Source organism: Cucurbita maxima, unplaced genomic scaffold (assembly GCF_002738345.1).
Source record: "Cucurbita maxima cultivar Rimu unplaced genomic scaffold, Cmax_1.0 Cma_Scf00032, whole genome shotgun sequence".
Classification (NCBI taxonomy): domain Eukaryota; kingdom Viridiplantae; phylum Streptophyta; class Magnoliopsida; order Cucurbitales; family Cucurbitaceae; genus Cucurbita; species Cucurbita maxima.
In genome coordinates, this window is record NW_019272048.1 from 1,579,428 (window position 1) to 1,588,017 (window position 8,590).

The 8,590-nt window shown below is 38.5% G+C and overlaps 2 protein-coding genes and 1 long non-coding RNA gene across 3 annotated transcripts; 1 reads left to right on the top strand and 2 right to left on the bottom strand.

Annotated features, from left to right (window-relative positions):
• Nucleotides 1-17: 17 nt before the first annotated feature.
• LOC111466909 lies at nt 18-3,610 on the bottom strand. Its single transcript, XR_002714440.1, has 3 exons — nt 3,531-3,610; nt 436-763; nt 18-400 (listed from the first exon to the last, which is right to left on the bottom strand). It is a non-coding gene; the product is annotated as an uncharacterized LOC111466909 (long non-coding RNA).
• LOC111466851 (transcription factor bHLH71-like) lies at nt 2,568-5,080 on the top strand. The gene is made up of 3 exons (XM_023111514.1): nt 2,568-3,229; nt 3,589-3,999; nt 4,728-5,080. Exons 1-3 carry the CDS (start codon nt 2,648-2,650, stop codon nt 4,821-4,823), a joined length of 1,089 nt encoding a protein of 362 aa, XP_022967282.1. The 5' UTR covers nt 2,568-2,647; the 3' UTR covers nt 4,824-5,080.
• A 1,109-nt stretch (nt 5,081-6,189) lies between these two features.
• LOC111466980 (RING-H2 finger protein ATL52-like) lies at nt 6,190-8,212 on the bottom strand. Its single transcript, XM_023111673.1, has one exon. It carries the CDS (start codon nt 7,647-7,649, stop codon nt 6,582-6,584), a length of 1,068 nt encoding a protein of 355 aa, XP_022967441.1. The 5' UTR covers nt 7,650-8,212; the 3' UTR covers nt 6,190-6,581.
• Nucleotides 8,213-8,590: the final 378 nt, after the last annotated feature.

The following is an 8,590-nucleotide window of genomic DNA, read 5'->3' on the forward strand; positions in this document are numbered from 1 at the left end:
AAATTTTGTTTAGTTCGAGTGTGTGTATGGATGAGAGATGTTTAGTGCCCATTTAGCTAATCGGGAAAATTTCTCCGACCCCTTTTCTAATTCTTGTTTAAACGAAGTTTTCTTGCTCTGTTTGAGATAAGTTTACGTGAAATTCAAACTTTGGGGTTAAATAGACATTTCTACTTCTAACCGAGAGGGATGTGTGTGTGGATAGGAGATGCCCACGAGATCTATTTAGCTAATGGGGGAAAATCTTTCATACCCCCTTCTCTATTTCTTGTTTAAACGAAGATTTCTTGCTCCATTCAAGATAGGTTTATGTAAAATTTCAACTTTGAGTTAAAATGTGCATTTCTACTTTTAACCTATGGGGATGTGTGTACGGACAAGAGATGTCCACGAGGCCCATCTCTCCTACCCCACTTCACTATTTCTTGTTTAAACGAAGATTCCTTGAGGCCCATCTCTCCTACCCCACTTCTCTATTTCTTGTTTAAACGAAGATTCCTTGCTCTATTCGAGATAGGTTTACGTGAAATTTCAATTTTGGAGTTAAATGAACATTTCTAATTCTAACTCACAGAGATGTATGTATGGACAAGATATGTCTACGAGACCCATTTAACTAACGAGAAAAAATCTCACCTATCTCCTTCTCTATTTCTTATTTAAACGAGGATTCCTGGGTCCGTTCGAGTTCGAGATAGATGTAAGTGGAGTTGGAGTTGGATGAGGAGTGGTAGAGTAGAGGCCCATAAACCCAAAGCCCACCCTTGTGGAAAAACATGTCAGTTCCAAATTCAAAAATAATAATAATAATAAATAAATAAAATATTAGAATGGAAACTAATGGTCCCATTTCCCATAACATGCAACTTCCTAATTCCGACCACTTGTCATTCTCTTATGTTCCAAATTTCCTCAATTTATTTTTTTAATTTTATTTATTATTATTCTTTTCCACTATATTACAAAATTACAGCTCATTCACTCATCTCTCCATTTTCTTTCTATTAAATATTAATTTTTTTACCGACTTACCCACATTTTTACCGTAGGTATCATATTTGACCATAGATCATACGGTAATATCATTTCATATATCTGGTTATTTCTCTTTCTATTTTCTTTACCATCTATTTGATTCGGTAAATGATTATAAATACATTATTTTTAGTTTCAACAAATATTATCATGATATTAGAAGAATATTTAATATGATAAAGAAAGGAAGCAAGGTCCAATGAGAAAAATAATGGTACTTTTTCCGAAGCTGATGGGTCACATGGATTAGGGTGGAGAAGAGGCTGACACATTGGACCACACTTTCAAGTTTCAACTTCAAATCCCTTTTCTTTCTCTCTCTACCCAAAAATTCTCTCTTTCTCTCTCTTGTTCATCATTAATGAACACACATCTATGATCATAAAGTAGTCTCTCTACTTTTTAATTTATGATTTTGGGTTTTAATTCATTATTAGTTTCTTTCAAGGGTCCAATCGAGTGTAATTTGGAAGATAAAAGGGATCTGTTAAATTCTCACTCGTACAATGATTGAACTTAAATGGACGAAAAATACTCATTCGAAAGGAATTAAGACACATATTTTAGTTTTAATTTGAATAATTTTGAGTATATTGTAAGTTTTTTAAATAAAATAAGTGAGAGTATTAACATTTGAACTTTCGTGTCAGTTGAATTGGTGGTAAAAATAGGTGTAACCTAGCTAGAAAACTATTTCTCACGAGTATCATGCCTCTTTAGAATGATCCAAAGGCAATATCTATGTGTCCCGAAGGCACTTTGAAGACATTACTTCATTTTCAATAAACGTGAGCATGTAATATGGCAATGATTCATATCATAAACTCGTATGTGTTTGAACTCGGGATTTGGCCTATTTTCTTGTGTCCATGGTAAGCATCTAAACCCTAAAGATAAAATGGATTGAGAGGTAAGGGAGATGGGTAAGTGCAACAACTCAATCCCACCGCTAGTAAATTTGTACTAGTTGAGCTTTTTCTCAAGCTTTTTAAAACGCTTCTGCTAGGAAGAAGTTTCTACACCCTTATAAAGAATGTTTTATTATACTCCCTAACTGATGTGGGATCTCACAATCCCACCCCTATTCGGAGCCCAGCGAGTTCGTTCTCCTCCCCAACTGATGTGGGATCTCACAATCCGTCATCTTTAGGGTCCAACGTCCTCGTTGGCACTCGTTCCTCTCCAATCAATGTGGGATATCACAATCCACTCCTCTTCGGCACCCAACGTCCTTGTTGGCACACTGCCTCGTGTCCACCCTCTTCGAGGCCCAATATCCTCGGCTCTGATACCATTTATAACAGCCGAAGCCCACCGCTAGTAGATATTGTCTTCTTTAGGCTTTCGCTAAATGTTTTTAAAACGCGTTTACTAAGGAGAGATTTTCACACTCTTATAAAGAGTGTTTTGTTCTCCTCTCCAACCGATACGAGATCTCACACAAAGGATCGAAGAAATTGCATTAGTTTAGGTAAACGGAGGTAAGATCATCTGAAACACAGCTTTTGCTAACTTGTCTCTATGCTCATTTCTACATGGATCATTTGGTCCCCTTGGTCCTTTCTTTCTCTCTCTCTTCTGTACAAACTGTTCCAATGTTTTGGCAGTTTCTATGATGATATCAAGGACTAGAGAAGAACTATATGAAGCAATCCAATTCTGCCCCTCTCACGTGCACCTTATATACCTCTTTCCTTTTACATTACCCTTTCAACAATTCCTACACCTCTCTTCACATTCATCCCTTCTCTCCCTATCTTTCTTCAACACAATTCCTAACCAAAAACCAAAAAAAATGAGTCTTGATGCTCTTTCTTCCAATGACTTCTTCAACTTCATCATCTACGACACCATCTCTGCTATCCCCAACACCTCCCTCGTCTTCCACGACTCATCGGAGAACACATTTTTCTCCGATGACACATGTTCGAGACATCAAGATCACCAACATGGGTTTGAAGGCTGCTTGAAACCCAATAGAAAACGTCGTCCGAGTGAGTCGGAAAGCCTCCGGACGGCGCCAACACGACAAGGGAAGAAGAAGAGGAAGAGAAAACCAAGGGTTTCTAAGAACAAAGAGGAAGCTGAAACACAAAGAATGACACACATTGCTGTTGAAAGGAACCGCCGCAAACAGATGAATGAGCATCTTTCAGTGTTACGTTCACTCATGCCCGAATCCTATGTTCAAAGGGTTTGTTTTCTTCTATTTGTCTCTTTCATTACTAAAATTTGGACCCCATTTCTGAGATTTGATTAAACTTCATAATTATGCCATTAAACTCCTACCCACCTTCTTCTTTTGCTCATATTTTCGTTACTAATCTCAATTATTTAGCCTAAACATAGAATTCAATTATTACTGCTAAAAATTGACCTCTTCTCCTAACCCTATTCATAATTGCATGGCTTGGCTACATTTTTGTTCAAGAACTTCAAAAAATGACAGATTCATAGGAAGCAGAGTTTGTAAGGCCCTAAAATATGATACGTACCTTTTTGATAGCATTCTTTCATTAACTGATATCAGTTTTATGTGATGAACATATGAAGGGTGACCAAGCATCCATAGTAGGAGGAGCGGTTGAGTTTGTGAAGGAATTGGAGCATCTTCTATCAACTTTGGAAGCCAAGAAGCTGCAAGTTTTACAGAAAGAAGTTGATCATCAAGAACAAGAGATTAATGATAATAAGTTGTTTTCATTTGGAAGTTTGTTGATGAATAATTCAGATCATAATTATTGTTCCCAATACTCTACCAAATACACATCTAAATCCAAGGCTTCTTCAGCTGATATTGAAGTTACTTTGATTGAAACTCATGCAAACCTTAGAATCCTATCAACAAGAAGCCATAGACAGCTCTTGAAGCTCATTGCTGGTTTGCAGGCTCTTCGTCTCACCATTCTTCATCTCAGTCTTACTGATTTTCATCCAGTGGTTCTTTACTCCATCAGCCTCAAGGTACTTACTTACCTAATGTTTCGAACTTTGTTGTGAGATCCCACGTCGGTTGGAGAGGGGAACGAAACATTTTTTATAAGGGTGTGGAAACCTCTTTCTAGCAGATGCGTTTTAAAAACCTTGAGGGAAAGCTCAAAGAGGACAATATCTACTAGCGGTGGGCTCTGATACCATTAGATCCCACATTGGTTGGAGAAGGGTACGAAACGTTCCTTATAAGGGTGTGGAAACCTCTCCCTAGTAGACGCGTTTTAAAACCTTGAGGGGAAGCCCAGAATGGAAAGTCCAAAAAGAACAATATCTGCTAACGGTGGACTTGGGCTGTTACAAATGGGATCAGAGTCATGCATCGAGCAGTGTGTCAGCGAAGGCACTGGGCCCCAAGGGGGGTGGATTGTGAGATCCCATATCAGTTGAAGAGGGGAACGAAACATTCCTTATAAGGGTGTGAAAACTTCTCTCTAGTAGACGTGTTTTAAAAACCTTGAGGGAAGCCCGAAAGGAAAAGTTCAAAAGAGGACAATATTTGCTAGCGGTGGGCTTGGGCCGTTACACTTATCAAATTTTTCATCCTCTAATTACCATTTTATAGCCGTCTCTAAACTTTCAAAATGGTCTAGATACGAAACTTCTTTATCAAAATGGAATAAGTCAAAGTTCAAAGTCGGAGTTCGGGGCAAGAATGAAGATTAAACTTATGACGTTTTGATGAAACAATGAAAATGCAGGTTGAAGAAGGATGCCAACTGAGATCAGTAGATGACATAGCAGCAGCAGCACATCATATGGTGAGAATAATTGAGGAAGAAACTATGTTATGTTAAAATGTAAACAATTCAAAAGCCAAAACAAAGAAAGAGAAGAGATAAGAGCATTGAAATGGAATCAGCCATTAAAATGCCAAGTTCACTGTGTGTGTGCATGTGGCTTGGTTTGATGTAATTAGTAAATGAATGTGTTTTTATGTAAGATGATATTGTTTTGTAGCTTTCAAGGGTTTGTCTTATTTGCTTTAGTTTCTCTTTTTTCTTGAGACCACAGACAAGAAGAGAGTGACAGATGAGAAGAAAAAGTTGTCGAAGGGATTGGTTTTGGATTCATCATTATCTTCCTGTGCAATTTCCTCTCCCTTCCCTTCCCATTTTCATGCCTCCTTTCATCATCCAAATTTAGTTAGGGTTCTTGATGACCCACAATGCCAAATAGTGAGTAACTTTCCTTTTGGGAAGGTAAGAAGTCAATGTCCAAGATAAAGAGAGGTAATTGAAACGAGAGATTTGTTTAGAAAACGATGATCAGGACGGTTTAGAGAGCAACACCACGTGCCGTGGTTATACCTTATTCCATCTATAGTCATTTAAGTTCGGGGTCTACAATGTCGTCTCATTTTAGTAAGCTGTCAACTATTCGGACTCATCTCTTCGTAACTTTGTTCATTGGGTTTTAAACACTTAGAAAACCAATCTGATGAACAATCATGTAAGCACATAATCTATCTGGTTGAACTATGCTAGAAAGAATAAGTTAGGTACGGTTGTGTAACAGCTCAAGCCCCCCGCTAGCAGATATTGTCCGCTTTGGCCCGTTACATATCGCCGTCAGCCTCACGGTTTTAAAACGCATCTACCAGGGAGAGGTTTCCACATCCTTATAAGGAATGTTTCGTTTTTCTCTCCAACGAATGTGAGATCTCACAATTCACTCCCCTTGAGAGTCACTAGCACACCACCTAGTGTCTAGCTCTGATACCATTTGTAAAAGTCCAAGCCCACTGCTAATAAATATTGTTCGCTTTAATCCGTTACGTATCGCCGTCAGCCTCACAATTTTAAAACGCGTCTACCAGGGGAGGTTTCTACACCCTAATAAAAAAATGTTTCGTTTGTTTCTCTCTCCAGCTGAGGTGGGATCTCGAAATTTTGAAAATCTCAACCACATGAACACTAAGTTTTTTGAGTAGCTAGCTGCTTCTAAAACTTATCAAAACATTAAAAAACTGGTAATAAAATAGATGTACTTACAAACAAATCTTGTAGAAGGGCGTACAGGTTCATATGGGGCATCTTGAAGATGCTGATGAGAATCATGAGAGAGCAATCCCTTTCCTTGTCATATGGACCCCTGTGTGCTACAATTATTGGGAAAAAGAAGTGACATGCAAACTTTTTGGCATTGAACAGAGAAAAAGGCTGCAGCTAAAAGGGTTTATTTAAATTGTGCCATTCGATGCACAGTTTTGTTTCTATATACACACCACTCTGTATTCTCATCAATTCAGAAAAACCAAAATTTAACAAAGAAGCCAAAATCTCCCAGAAAAACTCCAAAAGTTTAGAGAGAGACAGAGAGAGATGTCTTATAATCTTCATAGAAGCAATGAAAAGGCAGTCAAATAATTGATGGAAGAAGAAAAGTACTGGTGCATCAGACATATTTGTGACAGTTTAATGATGCAACAAAAGCCATGGATGATCTTCACTAAAACCCATAACCAACCATAAAGCAGCTAAACCAAGAACATGGTATAATGTTCATTCCATAAAATCTCTGTTGTGGTTCCTCCTGATTCCGTGTTGTAAGTTTCAGACACGGGCGATTTCCCAGTGTTCTTTTCCATGCCTAATGAGAGAAAATCTTCCACTTGAAAACGATCTCTTAATCGAAACAGGACTCATAACACAATGCAGGATTGTTTTTCTGTGGCTGGACTTGCTGTCTTCTCCCACTGAACATTTGGATGATCCAACATCACCTGAACTTCCTGCTTCATACTCGTCGTCATTTAGATGTAGAACATCTGCAATAATGATATGATTTTGGCTGCAATGATCCATTGAAATGGACCTTCTAATTTGCTGCAATTCGCCGTCTCTAAGCTCAATGACCGTGTCTCTTTTCTCCGGTACTCCGAGGTCACTGAAGGCACGAACCGTGGTCTTCCCACAATCACTTCTCAAACTCCGTTCTGAATCTTGTGAAACAGCCTCAGGGTCATGTGTCTGAGAAGTCTCTGGCATGGTCTCATTAGTTATGGGATATGCATTGCTTGCAGGAAGGTGAACAGGAGGAGAAGCATCGACAGAGACGATATTAGCACGACATAACGGGCAATTGGAGTGTGATTTGAGCCAAGTATCAATACATTGAAGATGAAAAGCATGGCTGCATTTAGGCAACAACCTAAGGCTATCATCTTCTTGAAACTCACTAAGACAAACAGAGCAATCAGAGCCTTCAACCAACCCATCTCCTCTCTTGTACTTGCAAACCGTAATGGACTTAACCATTGCCTCATCCAAGCCATTTGTGGCAACATGCCATGGTTCATGAAGTGTTGGGTTATGATTATCTTCAAATTCCTCATTTGGGTCATGATTTCCAGTTCCAAACAAGCGATTTGTGTTGCCACAATACTTTGAAATGATGGTGTAATAGCTTAAAAGAAGGAAAGCACTTGCTAGAATTCCAATAATTGCTATAACAAGAGGTGAAAAATTTGGGGATGAATCATCATCAGGAAACTCCAAGGGTGGTGGAGGTGACAACATGATGTAGCACCATTGAGGACAATATACACTACAAAAACCTTGAGAGCAATCTTTGTTGCTCATATAAGGTATCCAAGTCTTAGGGCTGCCATAAGACCCCATCAATATTCTAAGAGGCCCAGATATCAGTTTTTTCAAATCCCTCCAATGCAACAGGAGAGAATTCCAAAGAAATGGGTGATTTCTAGCTAATTAGATCACACGGTTACCCGGAAGCCACCAATTGGCCATTGCGGCATTTCATCAAACAGTTGGTGGGCGTAGACAACACAAAAAGGTGTTTAGCATGAAAATCGAAGCAAAAAACACAATATTACCTGAAAATCGCACTCCAATTGAACAGCCCTCAAAAAATGATGGAAACAAATAAGCAGAACATAAAATTGTGCACTTAACTCCAACAATTCTTGCAATGGAAAAGGGTGTTTGAAGGAAGAAAGAAATGGGAAAAGAAAGCAGAGCAGAAGAACTGCGAAGAAGTAGGAAGAAGAGAGGATAATCTAAATGGGTAATCTTCAATATTTCTCTTTTTCTTTTTCTTGTTCTTCATTATCTTTTCCTTTTTCTGTGGCTTGCTTTTGGGAAGAACAGTTTGTTGACTAAGATGAAGTTGCTGGTGCAGGAATTTATTGAAGTAATCAATGCTTTTTGGTATGGTTGAAGCTCAATTGTGACGCCAAATGATCCATCTCCTATCACTAAGAGTTATACATGGGCCCGGGCGGAGAAGGAAATCAGTCTCATCTGGGTTCCACGAACCACCATTACAACGACTCTCCTTATATGATATTGTCCACTCTGAACATAAGTCCTAATGATTTTACTTTCCACTCCGATACAAATAGAGAGAGTATTCTTAGTTTATAAACTCATGATCATTCTTAAATTAGCTTGTGATTTTCATCATCCAACACCCACCGACACCTATTTCATTTTCTATTTATTTTGGTGGAGATGGAGGCGAGGTTCTGTAAATTTGCTGGCGAGGATCGAGATTTTTAGTTTAAATATTATTACTAGACTGTCAAAACTAACTCATTTTT

Coding starts and splice junctions, on each gene's coding strand:
- LOC111466851 (XM_023111514.1), top strand. CDS start 2,648: ATGATGATATCAAGGACTAGAGAAGAACTATATGAAGCAATCCAATTC. Junction 3,230..3,588: donor CCGAATCCTATGTTCAAAGG/GTTTGTTTTCTT, acceptor GAACATATGAAG/GGTGACCAAGCATCCATAGT. Junction 4,000..4,727: donor TTTACTCCATCAGCCTCAAG/GTACTTACTTAC, acceptor ATGAAAATGCAG/GTTGAAGAAGGATGCCAACT.
- LOC111466980 (XM_023111673.1), bottom strand. CDS start 7,649: ATGGGGTCTTATGGCAGCCCTAAGACTTGGATACCTTATATGAGCAAC.